This window comes from Genypterus blacodes, unplaced genomic scaffold (assembly GCF_046128005.1).
Source record: "Genypterus blacodes isolate CSIRO-AG114 ecotype Tasmania unplaced genomic scaffold, CSIRO-AGI_Gbla_v1 ptg000015l_1, whole genome shotgun sequence".
NCBI classification, from domain to species: domain Eukaryota; kingdom Metazoa; phylum Chordata; class Actinopteri; order Ophidiiformes; family Ophidiidae; genus Genypterus; species Genypterus blacodes.
In genome coordinates, this window is record NW_027466829.1 from 5,616,895 (window position 1) to 5,635,000 (window position 18,106).

The following is an 18,106-nucleotide window of genomic DNA, read 5'->3' on the forward strand; positions in this document are numbered from 1 at the left end:
TTATTATTATGCATGATGGTCACATGGACTTTGAGATAAAAATCAGGTTGAAGAGGAAATGCAGGATTTTAGACAGAAGCAGTTCAACCTTTTAATTATTATTATTCTTTTAATTCATTTAATTTATTAATGTGATGCGGCTGAAATGTCTGACTTTTCGATTTGGGTTTCCTTTTTTAATTATTATTATTATTATTATTATTATTATTATTTTACAATAATTACCGTAGTTATGACCGCTGGCTGTCTGAGTATCTGCAGCATGATTAGTGATGTCTGTGTGTGTGTGTGTGTGTGTGTGTGTGTGTGTGTGTGTGTGTGTGTGTGTGTGTGAGAGAGAGAACAGCACCGGTGGGATCGTGTCCGGTTACCTTCATCTATTTTGCATCGGTGGCGCGTCGGTGCGTTGAGCCAAATGAAAATGATTAACCGGAGGCTTTATTGACTTTAAAGAAGGAAGTTAAATGCCTCTCAGGGTCTCTGCGCATTGTTCCTCTGCTCACGGCGCGCGCGTGTGCGTGTGTGTGTGTGACCTTTGGAGCAGCTGCTGATTGTCAGGACGCGTGTAGGCGAAAGGTGTATAGCTTGTAAAGTGTGGATCCGTGGGAACTCAACACATGATGATGATGAAGGCCTGCGCGCCGTATTCATCACACACTCCACACACACACAACAATTGGGTCCCTGCTGTTTAAGCCCCCCACCCACCACACACACACACACACACACACACACACACATGCATAATGTCACTGACACTAAGATAAACACAAGAGAAATAATTAGAGGCGTTTTGATGAAAACAATTGACGGCAGATGAACGCAGGAAAGATTCGCGGGGTTTATTTGTAATTAATTAATTTAAATGTTAAACATGAAATATACATTATTAAGCAAAACCTTAATTTATATTTGATTCATATCAAACAGACACTCGTGGTACAAACGGGACGCTTGTCGGTCATGACTCCGTAGTTAACGCAGACTGAGCGTGTGTGTGTGTTTATGTGTGTGTGTGTGTGAGAGAGAGAGCCATAAGTTTAGCTGTCACTTGATTGCCGTCGGTGTCGTCGTATGAAGTGTGTAGGGGGGGGGGGGGGGGCGTACCACCACACACCATGTGGACACTGCAACGCGCACACACACTCTCCCTCACACACACTCTCACTCTCTCACTCTCTCACACACACACACGGAGCGGAGCAGAGTGGAGCAGAGAAGGACACCGAGCAGGAGGGAGAGGAGGTGCCGCCGTGTGACTCCTCCAAAGGGGCGAACATCATCACTGACGTCCTCCTGCACAGCGCGGAGCTCCTTTAAACGCTTTGACTCGCTGCTTCCTCACACACACACCGGAGGAAACGCCAACAACACTAAAGGTGAGTTTGCTGGTGGTGCTGGTGTGTGTGTGAGGGGGAGGCTGCAGTGTTTAACAGCGTGTGAGTGTGTGTTTTTAAAGTGTCATCATGACTTTCGTATGCGTCTGTTCAGCGCAGAAATGAGCTTGAACGCAGAGACACAACGGAGAAGTGAGTCCTCTAGGATCATCAGAGCGCTGATTCCTCCGTTGCGTGGTGTTGTGATCTGATTTACGTGAAGTTATGCGCTGATGAAGGTCAGATTCCATCTTTGCGCGTCTAAAAACTGCCAACTTTCCCCAAATACAAGCCTGCATTTACTCCTCACGTCTGTGTTTGATTATTAGAGCCAACCACGAGGAAATACTGCAGCTGGCAGATTCTATTATTCTATTTCTATTATTCTCTGATTCTCTGATCTATTATTACTCTTAACACATCCGCTCTCCGTCTCATCTCCGCAGCATCCAGGCCTTCAAGGATGGACTCCATACCTGCGGGCCGAGACTCCAGCACCTCGCCGAGCTCCAAACAAGAACTTTCCTACCCGACCTCCAACCTCAAGCCCAACCAGGTGGGGGAGACGGTGCTGTACGGAATACCCATCGTGTCTCTGGTGATCGATGGCCAGGAGAGACTTTGCCTCGCACAGATCTCCAACACCCTCCTAAAGACTTACAGCTACAACGAGATCCACAACCGGCGTGTGGCTCTGGGCATCACCTGCGTCCAGTGCACCCCGGTCCAGCTGGAGATCCTGCGCCGAGCCGGGGCCATGCCGATCTCGTCCCGGCGCTGTGGGATGATAACTAAACGCGAGGCCGAGAGACTCTGCAAATCATTTCTTGGAGCTCATGCGCCGCCGAAACTTCCAGAGAATTTTGCCTTCGACGTGTCCCACGAGTGCGCCTGGGGGAGCCGGGGCAGCTTCATCCCGGCCCGGTACAACAGCTCCAGGGCCAAATGCATCAAGTGCTCCTACTGCAACATGTACTTCTCCCCCAATAAGTTCATCTTTCACTCGCATCGCACGCCGGAGTCCAAGTACACGCAGCCGGACGCGGCTAACTTTAACTCTTGGAGGCGACATCTCAAACTAACAGACAAAGGCGGCGACACAGACATATTACACGCGTGGGAGGACGTGAAGGCCATGTTCAACGGGGGCAGCCGCAAGAGGACTCTGCCGGGCTCTGGATCCGAGTCCGGCTCGTTAAGGTCCCACGGGCACAGCCGTCCCCGAGAATCACCCGACATCCCGGCGAAGATCCAGAGCTGCGACGAGAACCGGGGCGCCATGGTGAGCACCCGCAGCTACCCGGTCATCCCGGTGCCCAGCAAGGGCTTCGGCATGCTGCAGAAGATCCCGCCGCCGCTCTTCCCGCACCCGTACGGATTCCCAGCGTTCGGCCTGTGTCAGAAGAAGGAGGACGTGCTGATGGGCGAGCAGAGCAAAGGCGGCCTCCCCGGGGTGCTGTGGCCCGGTACCAAGGACAGCGCCTACCACTCCTTCCCCATGTTCTGGCCCACGGCGGGCGCTCTGCCGATGCCCCCGTACCCGCAGGCCCCCCACAAAGCCCCACCGGAGCTGCTGTGCCCGCCCAGACAGACTGACATGGACGCGTCCGAGCACAGCGACCGCAGCACGAACACGTCCAAGGACAGTATGGTCGATAATGACCGGTGCTCCAGCACCCAGTCCGCGCGTAACGAAGACGACAAGTCCGGGGACGAAGCGCGGCCTCCGGGTGAGGGGGTCGGCGGGGCCCTGCAGGCGCCCCGGAAAATCACCTACGTTTCCGCGTTCAGACCCGTCATCAAAGACGCAGACTGCATCGCCAAGCTGTACGGCAACAGAGGCGCCTACAACGGGTGTCGCACCGGGTATTTGTCACCCGATTTCCTAAGCGAGAGCTCCAGCTACCGCTCCGCGTCTCCCTGCGTGGACAGCGAGGGGGAGCCGGACGTGGACGTGGAGACGCACAAGACGACCGAGGACGAGGACTCACGGCCTCTGTCCTCGGCGTGTCCTCGAACTTCGCCGGGCATGGCACACGAGCTTTCACCCGGACGCGACGCAGGCTCTAAGGGCATGCTGGAGAGCGCGGTGGTGGTGACGGCGGCGGCGGTCGATTCCCCGAAAATGAGCCTCCACGTGGGCCAGAGTGCAGACAGAGAAGTGCAAAGCAAGCAGATATCAGAGCCCCACATAGCGGCGTCTTTCACCGAAGTGAGTGCTTCATATTACACACCTGAGCCCTTCTAAGTCACGCTGACTAATAAAGCGAGCTGTCCTTTCACCAAAGTTTCTGCAAGTGGGTTTGTTTTCTTCACCTGTGTATTTACAAGAACACATCTCAAATAAGATCAATCACACACAAGAGTTCATTTATTATTTTGAATTGATTGATTTCACGTATTATTATTATTATTATTATTATTATTATTATTATTATTATTATACTGAGAGCTCAAAGGCTGCTCATTATGTCCCATGTAGGTTTACACACCAGAGAGGAGTGAGCTGCAACAAAGGAACAGTCCCTATCAGTTCAGACCTGCCAATTATCAGACTGGACTCCTGATAACAAACGGTCAGACATTTTATTCCCCTTTTAAAAAATAATAATTTTAGGTGTAAAATCATGGAAAAAGGGCAAAACATGACATCGATGTCTTGTCTCTTAAGATGAGAGTGCGAGTAAAGAGGAGCCATCTTCCACTGTGGAGGAGATTGAGACCAAATCTTATAGTGAACAAAGCAGCGAGGAGAACCAGCGAGAGCCGGACGACGGTGAGTCCCATCGAGGTCAGCCAAACGCTCCATTCTCTCATTTTACACTCACATTTGTCTGCACTTTGTCATCTAAATGAATTTCCCTGCATGTGTGTCCAGGCGAGGATGCAACATCCAGAGCGGAGACCTCACAGAGAGACGTAGAAACTCTGGCTAAAGGTAAATATGAGGAGGAGAACAGGAAGAACCGATTATTATAATCATTTACGACATTATTGTTATTAGTAAATCAACGTGTTCGTATTCTTTAGTTATTCATGTAAAATATGAATAATGTAAATTAAAAAAATAAAATTATTGATATTAATCAATTATATATTATTACCACACGAATAAAAACTTGTAATTGTTTTTATTAATTATGATAATAATTAATAATGATAATAATAATAGATTACTGGGTGATTAATTTTTCCTATATTGGGTTTAATTGCAGGTCGTCTTTCCTTTTTATTATAAGCCTAAATGAGGTTCCTATAGTTTTGGCTTTGGTCTGTTTTTGAATAAGAAATTGTCCTTTGTAAAATGCAGCTAAGACAATCTTCCATGTTGTGTTCCTGCTTTGTAGAGGAACTTCAGAAACAACTGCTGGAGCAAGTTGAACTAAGGAAAAAGTTGGAACGTGAATTCCAGCATTTGAAAGGTAAGATACACGGTGCAGCTGTGTGTGTACGTGTGTGTGTTTGTTTGTTTGACTTTCTTGGCTGGAGGGATGTAATCTAGTCAAAATCCATTCCAGTACATAAGTGTTTCTATTTTGCCATGTTTGTGATCGAGCCAAAATGTGAACCCTGCCATGTTACGACCCAACGCATCTTGAAAGAGGCGCTCAGTTTGCTCAGGGGCAGGGGCACAGATCTGGAGGAGGGCACCATTCTTCCTAAAAATGCTAAGTGGTTCAGGGACATGCTCCCCTGGGAGGAGTGTTTTCAAAAAGCCTTTTTAACACGGAGTTAAGAGGATTGTGTTTTTAACCTTCTGCCCAATAACATTCATGGATCCTTAGAGTTTGCAGTAGAAAATAACATCAGGAAACAGCAGACAGACTGAGCTCAGCTGTACTGACACACTGATACACTCTCACACCTGCAGCCCCACATCTTAAATGTATGTGCAGGACGGTTCATTTTGTCATGTTGAAGACATTTCATAGATTGTTAAAATGGAGTTATAGTGAAAACATAAATAAAATGAAAATACAATCCAAAATCATTTCTGTAAAATTTTATAGCAGAATGTTCATTTGACTAAATAAATGTATTCCTTGTTCGGCAACAGTCAAAAAAATATAATGTAGAATATGTGGATATTTGCATCCTGTGAACCCTAAATTCTATAAATGATATAGTTACACATAAGATTGAATGATGTCATGATAACAGACAAACAGGACTAAACACGACTCACATTCTCCACCTTCTCTCCAAAAAACAACAATATTTCTCACCCTCTGTGTTAAAATGTTATTTTTAAATATCATGTAAAAATCAAGAAAAGATGCACTGCTTGCATCTACAAACATTTGATAATATTAAGTCCTAAATCTCAATTAACAATGACATTAACAAAAATAAGTATTAAAAAAAAGAAGAATCATCATTGAGGACATTTTGTTCACGATGAACATCAGCATTCATTTTGTTTGACTCACATGGATATTGATCATTTTACAAGCAAAATATCTATCAAATAAAATTGCATTTATTTTTCACATCTCCTACAAAAATACATACAAAATTATGAAATCATTATTTTGCAAAAACATGCATTGTCTTTTGTTATTGGAGGTCCCTGCATAGTGAAGCCTTAGTGAGATGTTAAGCTGAATATTATAGATTTGAAATACTTACACACACGTTGTTTCATCTTGTATTTATTGACTGTATAAAAAGACCTGACAAGAAAAAATGGTACTTTCTCAACTCCAATATTTTTCAGCCCACAATTTCAATCATATTCATTAAAAAGATAGAAATCATCCTTGGCTGTAAAATGCCAGTGAATGTCTGAAAACCCTCAAAGCAAGATATTCTTCATTTCCAATTTTTAACAGGGGTGTGATTTATTTTATTACAATTGTGTTATCATCATTATTATAATTTAATTTCACACTAGACCTTCATTTCGTACTCATCACTCTGGTGTCAGTAAAGAGGCAATGAAATTACGTCGTAAACTCAGTATGTTAGTTTTTGGGAGATTCGTCTGAATCACGTTAAACTCTTATTTTGATAAATGTATAAATTGTGTGAATGTATGCGCTCACTTTGGTCTCATCAGCATCCTGAGTCGGTACCTGCATGGTTGTTCTGCTGTATATCTGTAAAACAGTGCCCTCTAGAGGCGGTAAACAGTATGACATAGTAAAGATTTCATCCCATCTAAACGCAATCAATTCCACTTTTCCTCATAATTTAAGCTGACATACACATTAAGTTAAGTAAAAAAATCATTCCAAGTGTTCTAAATTGAAATCTTCAATTGACTAATGGTGATTGTGAGTTGTTATTGATGTTGGTGGTTGTTTGCCTGCTTGTGACACACAGCCTCTCCGCCCCATCATTGTCTGAAACACGCCTGGCTTGTCTTCCCCCCCGCAGATAATTTCCAGGATCAGATGAAGAGGGAGCTCTCCTACAGGGAGGAGATGGTTCAGCAGCTCCACATCGTCAGAGGTGAGACAAATAATGCAGAGGCAGTGGCTGGATGTGCCACCGCTGCGTTCATGTCCCTATATTTGCTGCCTTGATTGATGAAGGCCCACGCTTAGAGCGGTCTGTGAATGCATCGTGGTTTTTCTGCTTTATCTGGAGGCGATAGTTTACTTTTTTCACTCCAATCACTTCATAAGAAACAAATAAATATGTTTTAATATATAGTATTAAGCCTGATTCAGTGAGATTACATCACCTTCAGTTTGCTTGTTCAAACTTTACGTATCGCAAGAGTGGAGCAAGGAAGAGAAAGTGTTGAGTTCAAAGGTCATCGGTGGAGGCAGGTGGTGTTTTGCTTTCAGACACACAATCCAAAATGTTTCAAGACATTTCTGCCCGTGGCCTTGAATCAGCCGTCCTTATTACAGTATCGATCATAAAGAAGTGAGAGGCAGAAGTGAGCTGAAAGCATGCGATCAATGTCACACACACACACACACACACACACACACACACACACACACACACACACACACACACACACACACACACACACACACACACACACACACACACACACACACACACACACACACACACACACACGTACATGCACATGCACACTATTCATTGTCATGTCTCCTTCTCCATAGAAGCTCACGACGCATTACACCATTTCTCGTGTAAGATGTTAACTCCGCGCCACTGCACCGGATCCTGCTCCTTCAAATCCCCTCTGCTGCCCCCCTGAGTCACGCCGCTGCGCATCCAAGCCGCGCAGGGGGACAAAGGAAACACTCTGCAGGGACACTTTGAGTTTGAGGAGCCCAGCTTTGAAGCAGACTCTCTTGTAATTACTTGTACAAAAAAAACAAAACAAAAATTCCTGAAATGTGTATCTCCACCCTCAGTGTATCATTCATGTAACCACGGTGAGATTTGTTTTACTGAAATGACACCATTGATGATATTTATTTGTGGCAAAGTGCAATGACAATGTATGTATCTTGTAATAGTTCTAGGTTGTTATTTCAGTATTCTCTTGTCAATAGCAGCTGCAACTAGCCAGGTCATCGCTCCTGTCAGTGTTGTGACTTAGCCTACTACCTCTGCTGTGTCCTCTTACCTTTGTTACAGCCAAGAGCTTACAGACTTTCTGGCGTCATGCACTTTATAAGGGAGATGATAATTACCATCAATTTACCATCAATCTGTCTGAGAGACTGAACAAACACAGCAGCCAGTAGGGCTAAATTACATCCGCTCTCTTGTAAGTAGCGACATATTCTATTAAGAGTAGACTATTTGTTCATGTAATATTTGTTTTGGCCGCTGATGAATAAAACATTTTATTGAAAGAAACGTCGATTCATTCATTTAGCTGAATAGGCAGATGTCTCCACTTAAGTCTGTTGTTTTATTCCTCTGAGCAATTTGTTTCTTTAAATGACCCGCAAACTGTTCTGTTACCGAAAGCTAACGAAAACAACATATTGACAAATAAGACAAATTAAACGCTATGTCAAAGATACATGTATTAATGATTTGCCCTTGACGCGTGGGCAGCTATTCACGTGGTTACAGCGCCCTCTACTGTCGCTGCTGAGGTAACGACTGCAAAATATTTGAATTGGCGTTCCCTCGAGGACGAGCCAATGCGCATGCGTGCCCAGTGTAACAAGATGGCGGAGAGTGCGGAACTGAAGGTAAAGCGAGTCGCGAAATAGATGCTCAAAAAGGGGGTTCACCCAGAGTCATATACGTTTCCAACCAGCCAGAGAGAAGTAGTTGACAGCGCTGATCACAGGAGTGTTACTATTAAAACCTATAATGTGAAACTAACAACACAATAGAAGCCAGACAAAGTGTTAGCTGCCAGGCTAGCTCGGTAGCATTAGCTTTGTTATTGTTACCGACGGTCCGTTAGGTTGTCTTTCGGCTTTGCGACTCAGCTGCGGTTGAGCTCAACTGCCGTTCTCTGTCGAATGAAAATACATTCATCCAAACATTCACTTTTAAAGTCACTGTTAATGTAGCCAGCTGAGATTGTTAGCAGGTCTGTAGCCGCCTTGGCAGATGTGCTATAAAACGGGCTCTGTCTATTCCCTGGAAGTGAACGCTCAGACCACTGCTGAATAGTTCAACCGTTACTTCAAGAGATCGAACAACATGATAAACGTTCGATATCGTTTTGTGTCTCTACACCGACACATCTAAGTGTTGTTATGGCACGATTACATCATCTGTTTCCCAATTCATCCAGTCTCCTACTTGCTGTGATTTGAATCTATGTTGTTTTGAAGATTTGTGAAACTGCTCGGTTGATAAACTGCGTTATGTTGGCACCGATCACCTTCTCTCCCTCAGTATCAGAGGCTTAGGATGTACAACACAGAAGGTTTGTATGTGTAACAATCCCATGTTCTATCTACTGTAACTGCCCAGTTGTTTTTTAGCAGGACAGAAATGTAATGACGGCTGTGTCGACATGTTTATGGTGTTACTACTTGTTTATACAATAGTTTATGATTGTAGGCTGCTCGTCAGGCTTTGGTGTGGTCAGATGTGTTCACGGTGTAACACTTCACTGTGAACACTCAGCGACAAAGTTTGATGATACTTTAGTCTGTGTAATATGTAACGACAACAAAAACACACTCTTACAATCAATTCTGCCTCTATGTAGTTTATATGTAGGCCTGCAACTAATGATGATATTGTCTGTGTTCTCTGTACGTTTTGTGTTTCTAGATACTGTGCTGTCTTTCCCATTGTCTGCTTATTAAAAGGTGGCTGTGTTTGATCCCGTATCTAAATCACAAAATCACAGATACACTGTGTTATGAAGCTGTTATAAAAACCTCCCCAGGAAAAGACGCTCACTCAATATTACACCAGCTATGTAACAAGTGTTATCATGTTATTGATGTCATTGATTGTGCAGGATATGATATTGTGTGGTGTGAGTAAGCCTTTGGCACTGGTTGGAGAGTTGTGACATTGAGTAGAGCGACACCATTACACATAAAGCTGATGTTATAGATTGTTCAGTGTAGCTTTGCTTATCATATTTGCAATTTAGGGAAGTGAAGCAGGAAATGTTTACATTACTCAACCATACTGCTGAGGAGAGTGTGTCCGTGAAGCTGATCTTTTGCTTCCTTCCTTCTCTCCGTTTTTCTCCAGCAAATGGTAATGAGCCTTCGAGTTTCGGAGCTCCAAGTGTTGTTGGGTTATGCGGGACGGAATAAACACGGACGCAAACACGAACTTTTGACCAAAGCCCTCCACCTAATCAAAGCTGGTTGCAGTCCGGCAGTACAAATGAAGATCAAAGAGCTCTACAGACGGCGCTTCCCCACCAAGATGGTGTCTCCGGTGGACCTCGCTCTGCCTGGGGTCCACGCCGCGTCCAGCCTGCCCGCCGGCCTCGCCCAGCTGGGGTTCGACAGCCACGGTTCCCCTTCACCGCTCCTGCCTGTCTCTTTACTCGGGCCCAAACACGAGCTGAGTCTGCCTCACCTCCCCTCGGCCCTGCACCCTGTTCACCCAGATGTCAAGCTCCAGAGGTTGCCATTCTACGACGTGCTGGACGAGCTCATCAAGCCCACCAGCCTGGGTGAGTGTCTGCTGAGCGGACGTGTTCAAACAGAGGAGAGAGCCATCACAGCACCGTACTAATGTGAATGTAGAGACGGTAATCTGCCTGGAGTAGAGATAACATTCATACTCAAAGTTGAAGTAAGATTCAATTGATTACAGAGAACACCTGGTGATTTAAATATAATCTACATTATGAACAGGACAGAACAAGTTGAATTAGACGATGGTTTAGTTGTAGAAGGTTGATTTAGCAGCTCAGACAATGGAAGTTCTTTACATACAGCTCTATACATGAACATTGAAGTGGACTATTAGAATTGTTTCATGTGATTGTTTCATGTCATCTCTTTGTAACCACGCTCTGTAGATGTTTGGTCACTCGTTTACGACCAGCCCAGGCCTGAAGTTTATTCTAGGGAGTAGAAAGTTGAGTTGCCAGTGTGATGTGAATGAGACCGGCCGGTTTCCCAGCTTATGTCTTTCTTTTGTTTGTTGTCGTTGTAGCCTCAGACAACAGTCAGCGGTTCCAGGAAGCATGCTATGCCTTTGCATTAACGCCACAACAAGTCCAACAGATCAGCAGCTCCATGTAAGCACACAGCCACACACACACACACACACACACACAGTGCGATGATGTCCTGTGAAGGGAAGAGAAGTCATTCTGCAAAGTCACTCTGTCCGGTCACGGTCACTGAACGGTGCTCCATGAATTCATAAAGATGTTGTTACACTGAGAGTTGTTCCATTGTTCTGACTCCTGACTCCTCTCTCCTCCCTCCTCTCCTGCTGTGTAACTCTATAGGGACATATCTGGGACCAAATGTGACTTTGCTGTTCAAGTTCAGTTAAGGTACAGCCGGCAGATTTTATATACTTTGAATAATGTGTTGTTATTATAAAAGTACACAGTTTGTGTACGTGTGTGTGTGTGTGTGTGTCTCTCTGTATGTCTGTGTGTCAAACAGATACTTGAATATTTCTCTGTCATCCTTTCTCAGTCTGAAAGCATTTTTGCATGTTGGAATGATTTCCTTTCAGTCTGATGTTCAGAAGCTCCATCCTTCTGTTAGGGTCGGATCATCGTCTGTCTGCCTGCGTCTGCATTTAGCAATGATGACAAACCATAGAGGAGGGGAACCAAGGAAGCTGTCGCCTGTGCCGCCGTGTAATCAACTCTCTCCTTGTCTCCAGGTTTTGTTTATCAGAGACGAGCTGTCCTCAGGAGGATCACTTCCCTCCCAATCTATGCGTCAAGGTCAACGGCAAGCCGTGTAATCTCCCGGTGAGTCTCCGCCGCCCTCTCGTCTGCGCCGTCTGAATATCTGTGATGTGTGAGACAGTGTGAGATGGTTGACGTGTGTGTGATGTGTTTCTGCGCAGGGTTACCTCCCTCCAACCAAAAATGGAGTCGAACCGAAAAGGCCCAGTCGCCCCATCAACGTCACGTCTCTGGTGCGACTGTCCACCACCGTCCCCAACACCATCGTGGTGTCCTGGACCTCAGAGATTGGGAGGGTAAAGAAATCCACATCATTATGCATGCCTTTATAAAGATCTTTAGACATATATGTTTTCACTCATCATGTCTGTGTTCTTCCATCAGAGCTTTTCCATGGCTGTCTATCTGGTGAGGCAACAGTCGTCCGCTGTGTTGCTGCAAAGACTACGGTCCAGAGGAATCAGGAATCCTGACCACTCCAGAGCACTGAGTAAGCTGCTAGACACACACACACACACACACACACACACACACCATCACTATACACAGGCTTAAATTTGCACACCGTGTTCTGTTTGTATCGTTGAGATTATGAAGAGTTTTTAATAATGCCCTCATCTTCCTCTGCTCCCTCACAGTCAAAGAGAAGTTGACGGCCGACCCAGAGAGTGAGATCGCCACCACCAGCCTACGGGTCTCCCTCCTGTGTCCTGTAAATACTTCACACTGCTCATGTTTATGTTTATGTCCTCAGCTATCCGGGTTGTAGCCACATGACTCATTGATGTGATTCACCTCTTATTCACTCTCAGTTTAAATATCTGACCTAGTTCTTTGAGGTAATCACAAGTGGTTAAATTAGAACAAAAACTTATTTTTAGTGTAACACCCATTAAACTAATAACTCCATCCACCAGCCAGTCCCACTTTAAAGAAGAGAGAGGTGACGCTGTGATGTGTTTGTGTTTGTCAGCTGGGGAAGATGAGGCTGACGGTCCCCTGCAGGTCGATGACGTGCTCACACCTCCAGTGCTTCGACGCCACGCTCTACATCCAGATGAACGAGAAGAAGCCCACCTGGGTGTGTCCGGTGTGTGACAAGAAGGCGCCGTACGAACACCTCATCATCGACGGGTGAGCAGAGGAAATGTTGAAGGCTTTTGTGGGCGACGCCGGCCAGATAACAATGCAAATGAAGAAGTGAGACGTGTGTCGTTCTGTTTGCTTGAAATGTTTGTTTTGTTTTGTGCTCAGGTTGTTCATGGAAATCCTGAACAGCTGCTCCGACTGTGACGAGATCCAGTTCTTAGAGGATGGAAACTGGTCTCCCATGAGGTCAAAAAAGGAGGTGCAGGAGGTGTCAGGGTCCTTTAACGGGGATGACAGCGGTACGTAATAAAGCCAGCTGTCACTCTGCACACGCTGTGTGTGTGTGTGTGTGTGTGTGAGCTCTGGGAGCAAAGTGTGACTCTGCTGTGTTTGTGTTGCAGATGTGTGTGGGGCCGAGTCGCTTGAGCAGAAACGTGGCTCCTCCAATGACAACAGCAAGAAAGTGGATGTGATTGACCTGACGCTGGACAGCTCCTCAGATGAAGAGGTGGATGAAGAGCCGCCTCTGAAGAGGCCCTGTCCATCACTGTCCCCCGTCTCTCCACCTGGAAACAAAGGGTAAGGCTCCAACTCCTCCTCAGGGGCGGAGATGGATCAGCTTTGTTTCTGCCGTCTCTGTGTTTACCTTCTTCATCCTGATGTCACTAAAGGGGCGTGGCTTGGTTTCCTTTCAGGGTGTTGAACCTTCACATCCAGTCCTCACCTGTGGCCAGAGCTCCCAGCATGCCTCCTGTAGAGACCACCTACATCCCCCCACCTCCACCTCTCATCCAGGACTACCGCCACTACTATCACACACCCAGTGACCTGCCAGGTAGGACTCACACACACGTTCTCTCATGTTAATCACTTTGTAAGCAGTCTAAGTTTGGCTTGTATGTAACTGGAAAGAATCTTGTTTGTTTTCTTCCAGATCTCAATTTCTTCTCCTTCCTCCAAGGAGACAATCAGGTAGGTTCAGTGTTCAGCCTCATCATGCAGAGTGTGTATGTGTGGCAGTTGTATAATCTCCTCTCTTCTTCTTCTTCTTCCTGTCAGCATTACAACATGGTGATGGCTGCAGCAGCAGCTGCGTCTGCCTCGGCCTCAGAGGACCATGACCTGCTCCTCAACCGTTTCCTGCCCTACAGCTCCTCCCAGATGTTGCGGGAGCAGCCAGGCACCCCTGGGAGCAGCACGCTGGGAGCCACCAACGGGGGAAGCAACAGTGGCAGCACCAGCAGCTTGGTCTCCTCCAGCAGTCTGCGAGAGCGCGAGAAGGACCGGGACAGGGACCGGGACCGGGACAGCCACAGCCTCTCTGGGCTGTCCAGGTCCTCGGCAGAAGCTGCGGCGGCGGCGGCCATTTTTGGTTCTATATCTGACGTTATCTCTCTAGACTAGAGCCGGTGAACTGAAAAAGAAGCGACTCAAGGGAGAACAGAACCTCATGAACAGGAGTTCTTTGTAAATAAGGAAGAGGAAGAAGAATGAACACAGTGCTATGTACAGAGAGGAAATCTATTTTCTATTATCTTATGTATATAAACTTGGGACACTTCTTGTCCAGTGAGTTCCTTCAGTTGATATTTTTCTGTGAATACTGAAGACTTTTTCACACCTCTTCATGTGCTCTTTGATTATTCTGTACCTTTTGTACTTGGTTTTTACAGTTTTGTTTCAATATTCCATGTGGATGGCATTATTTCAGTATGCGTAGTGTTTGTGTGCGGGGAGCTCTGTGAGGCCTGTGAGACCTTATGGGACAGAAAATGGGCATTTTATAGATGTACAAATGGAAAAGGAGAGAATGTGGAACGCTCCCTTTTATTTTCTAAATGGCATAATATCCGTCAAGTGTGTTGACGGCAGAAAGATGCGGCCATTCACGCCATCACTGTAGGTCTTTCTGTAAGACACTCACGCTGTGGTCATGTTATTATTTTAAGGAGTTATTTATGATGTAAGTTATGTGGGTTGTATGCTGTTTATAAAAGCATTCCCTATGCCTCTAGCAGCCGCTGCCACTAGACTCTCTCAAGCAAACGCTAGATCCTTCTGTTGTCATGACAGCACTCGTGTCCACTTGAGTTGCCGCTCTCAGTCGAGTCGAACATCAATACCATTTTCTACTTCATAGTGTACTCAGAATCCATAAAGATTTGAAAGTCGTCAGTATTTAAGGCTCGTTTGGAACTTTATACAAACCTAAGATTTGCAATATTGTGTATTTTACTGTCAAAAGATGGCTATCTTATATTTTTTTCCTGATATGTTCAATGATTGCAAGTTGATGAGATATTTCCTTATTTGAGGTTTTAGCACTTGCTTTTCATATAAAGGCTGTCTGGACCAGTGAAGGCATCGGTTACCATAAATATTTCAAGCATATTTTCAGCTTTGTATTCCCGCTCCTGTTGCAGCTCTGAGTGAGCCGAGCGCTCGCCTGTTTAGAGAGTGGCGCTGTTCCTTTGTGAGGACACGCAGCTTTACTTTGTCGTTATAAGAGAACTGTGATAGCTTAGTGTTTGAGTGGATCACAATGCATTTTGGCCAAGAAGTGAAAACCATTGAAGTCATTTCAGACGCCTCTCCCCTCTCCCCTCTCTGAACTTGTGCTTACAGTTAGGATTATTTATTATCATATATATTTTCAGCATTTGTTTGATTGGCGGACGCATTGCTGTCCATGTATGTGATTTTTCTTTTGTAATTATATAATTAATGCTATTTAAAAACGTCATTGTTGCTTGACATGCATTGTAACATTTTCTGTTCCATTTCTGTCTGTTTTACTATCAAATGATGTCAATAACACAATAGAGGCTTTCATCGTTCTGAAACGCTACAAGGTCTACTGTGCTGTTTGATATTGGTATGAATTAAACAGATATAAGAAAGTGCATATCTGACATTTAAATCACTTTAGGGGCAAAATGTTCAGTTAAAACCTTAAACTTAACCCACCTTTAATGTGTAAAAACAAAGGAGATGTCATGACAGAATTCTACCTCCAGTTAGGCTTTGTGAAAACAAAATTGTACGACATTTATAACCAGATTGCTGCTAGTATTTTGTAAGACGAGTGAAAAACTGTAAAAAAAAAACTTATTTTAGATTGTAACTACATTTGTTTGAGTTGTGTTTCGCTTTACAAAACTGTTCTGATAAAACGTGATCAATCATCCAGCTGATAGCCAATAACACTGACTGTATCTTCTTCTTCAGCATCAGAACATCCAATAACCTTGGAAATAAAGAAATAAAGACGTCATCGGTGCTGTTGCTAGTCCCGTCCAGCAGGAGGCGGGACGCAGCTCGCACTTTAGTCTATATCCCCCAGCGAAGAAGACGATGATGACGTTTTTAGAGTGCGGCGCCGTTTCAGACTGGAATGGGAGCTGGCGATTTTTCCCATATTTGGATCGTTCAATCTGTGAATGGCGCCGAAACAGGACCCGAAGCCTAAATTCCAAGAAGGTAAGAAGCGGTTTGTTTGAAATGCGTGAACGAATTACGAGTGGGAGCCGCCTGGAGCCGACACGATAGCGAGCGGGACTGGGGGGCGGACAATGGCGGCTAGAGTTAGCTTGGTAGCGGCAGATATGATGGATAAAAGCGCTAAAAGCAGCTACGGCCCCGCGTTTGTCCTCTGCGCTGCGCCGCCGGGAGGTTCGTTACCGTAACGCAGCGACCAATCCGCGCTCATTCACTCTTGAGGTCACACGTAACGTTAGTAGCGGAACAACAGGAGCTCCATTCATTGTGGCGCGTTACATTGTAGAGCCGCGAGCCTGCTGCACGCGCGCGGCGCTTCCTGTCTTTAACCTTTTCCTTTTATAATCTTAAAATGTTTGATAAATAATCCATTCATCTACACTGCCGAAAATCCTGTCCCGTGTTGATCAGGGAGCCTTTGTAACTTAGCAACCAGCACATTGTTTGGATTGTTGTTGTTGTTTTTATTTGTCAGATGACGTCAACACGTCATCAATTGTCAGAGTTTGAATTTGTGTTGTGGTTTGTGGTTGATTGAGTTCATTCATCATTCCAGTTCAATGTCAATAATAACAGTAATGTCTCAAAGCGATGCACTCAGCTGTTAAATGTGATCAACTTTGTAATAATTGTCGATTATTATATCAGTCGACTAATGAATCGAATTCACCATTCCTTTCATATCTGAATTACGGTTTCAAACGTTGATATATTTACTTTATTATTATCAAATGATGAAACTACTGAATGAATGGGTTTGATTTATAAACTATGACATTGGTGAGGTCTGAGTGTCCTCTTCATTTAGGCCATGACTCCTGTGTGTGTGTGTGTGTGTGTGTGTGTGTGTGTGTGTGTGTGTGTGTGTGTTTGTGTGTGTTTAAAAGCCATTTATCAAACTGATCCTGAATGCCAAATAGAGAATAATTCATATTAATTCAGCTTTCTAGTATTTGCCCTCTTGTGTTGTGTTGTTCTTCCTCCCATGCTCTCCTTCTAACACACCCACTCTGTGTTCAGGTGAAAGAGTGCTGTGTTTTCACGGGCCATTGCTGTATGAAGCTAAGGTGAGCCGCCGTCAGCCCGTCTCACCTCTCCTCACCTCTTCCTTTCCCACGCCTGTGCCTTGACTTAACTGCTCTCCTGTTTGTCTTTTGCAGTGTGTAAAGATAAGCATCAAGGACAAACAAATCAAATACTTCATTCATTACAGCGGTTGGAATAAGAAGTAAGTCTCCCACTCGAGAGCAACACCTGACACGTGAGCGTTTGTGCGAGCGTTTGATTCCTTTCTTGCGTCTGTTCTGTCTTCCAGCTGGGACGAATGGGTTCCTGAGAGCCGCGTCCTGAAGTATGTGGATAGTAACCTGCAGAAACAGAAAGAACTTCAGAGGGCTAATCAGTAAGGGACCCCACCCAACACACACACACACACACACACACACAGAGCCTTACTTCTATATACGGATCATATCTCTCATGGTGGCGTTTGTCCTTTCAGAGACCATTATGTAGAAGGTAGAATGAGGGGAGCTGCACCGAATAAGAAGATTCCTCCTCCGCCGCAGAAAAATGATCTGTAAGTACACAAGTGGCTCACACTCTTCCTCTACTCCAGCTGTACTATCACACATTCTTAAAGACGTTATACCTTTTATGTGCTGCCTCTCTTCCTCCGATTTGTAGGAAAACCAAAAAGAACAAACAGAAGAGTAAGTACACATTGACATATTTGACACTGTGAATCTACAGTACGACCGCGGTGAAGCGCAGGTGTAGTTATGATGCGTCTGTGCTCCGTCGTCCAGCTCCAGGGGCCGGAGAGGGGACCAGCTCCTCCGGGGGCGGGGACCTGGCCCACCCGCCACGCAAGAAGAGGGCACGG

At 45.2% G+C, this 18,106-nt stretch overlaps 3 protein-coding genes across 7 annotated transcripts in view; all 3 read left to right on the forward strand.

The window, feature by feature from the left end:
- The first annotated feature begins 741 nt into the window (after positions 1-741).
- On the forward strand, positions 742-8,043 carry skor1b (SKI family transcriptional corepressor 1b). Its single transcript, XM_076139481.1, has 8 exons — positions 742-1,379; positions 1,823-3,588; positions 3,859-3,952; positions 4,048-4,152; positions 4,255-4,314; positions 4,724-4,798; positions 6,756-6,830; positions 7,463-8,043. Exons 2-8 carry the CDS (start codon positions 1,840-1,842, stop codon positions 7,558-7,560), a joined length of 2,256 nt encoding a protein of 751 aa, XP_075995596.1. The 5' UTR covers positions 742-1,379; positions 1,823-1,839; the 3' UTR covers positions 7,561-8,043.
- A 433-nt stretch (positions 8,044-8,476) lies between these two features.
- On the forward strand, positions 8,477-15,453 carry pias1b (protein inhibitor of activated STAT, 1b). Of its 4 annotated transcripts, XM_076138943.1 has the most exons (16): positions 8,484-8,515; positions 9,113-9,207; positions 9,561-9,598; positions 9,996-10,428; positions 10,917-11,001; positions 11,218-11,265; positions 11,607-11,697; positions 11,796-11,930; positions 12,019-12,124; positions 12,273-12,346; positions 12,608-12,768; positions 12,889-13,022; positions 13,125-13,302; positions 13,419-13,558; positions 13,658-13,695; positions 13,783-15,453. In XM_076138943.1, the coding sequence occupies exons 4-16, from the start codon at positions 9,999-10,001 to the stop codon at positions 14,125-14,127; spliced, it is 1,965 nt and encodes a 654-aa protein (XP_075995058.1). In that variant the 5' UTR covers positions 8,484-8,515; positions 9,113-9,207; positions 9,561-9,598; positions 9,996-9,998; the 3' UTR covers positions 14,128-15,453. The 4 variants fall into 4 exon arrangements, with proteins under 4 accessions (XP_075995051.1, XP_075995042.1, XP_075995058.1 ...); XM_076138936.1 differs by lacking the exon at positions 9,113-9,207 and having other exon boundaries at positions 8,477-8,515; XM_076138952.1 differs by lacking the exon at positions 9,561-9,598.
- Positions 15,454-16,069: 616 nt separating this feature from the next.
- The window catches only part of morf4l1 (mortality factor 4 like 1), a 3,854-nt gene continuing 1,817 nt past the window's right edge, over positions 16,070-18,106 (forward strand). The window contains exons 1-7 of one of the 2 annotated variants that reach the window (XM_076137938.1): positions 16,070-16,203; positions 17,242-17,288; positions 17,382-17,449; positions 17,537-17,623; positions 17,723-17,800; positions 17,908-17,933; positions 18,030-18,106. The exon at positions 18,030-18,106 is cut by the window's right edge and continues 21 nt beyond it. In XM_076137938.1, the coding sequence (XP_075994053.1) occupies positions 16,164-16,203; positions 17,242-17,288; positions 17,382-17,449; positions 17,537-17,623; positions 17,723-17,800; positions 17,908-17,933; positions 18,030-18,106 (423 nt within the window). In that variant the 5' untranslated portion in view covers positions 16,070-16,163. Of the gene's footprint in view, positions 16,204-17,241; positions 17,289-17,381; positions 17,450-17,536; positions 17,624-17,722; positions 17,801-17,907; positions 17,934-17,973 lie in introns of both variants that reach the window. The other variant, XM_076137931.1, reaches the window with a different exon arrangement.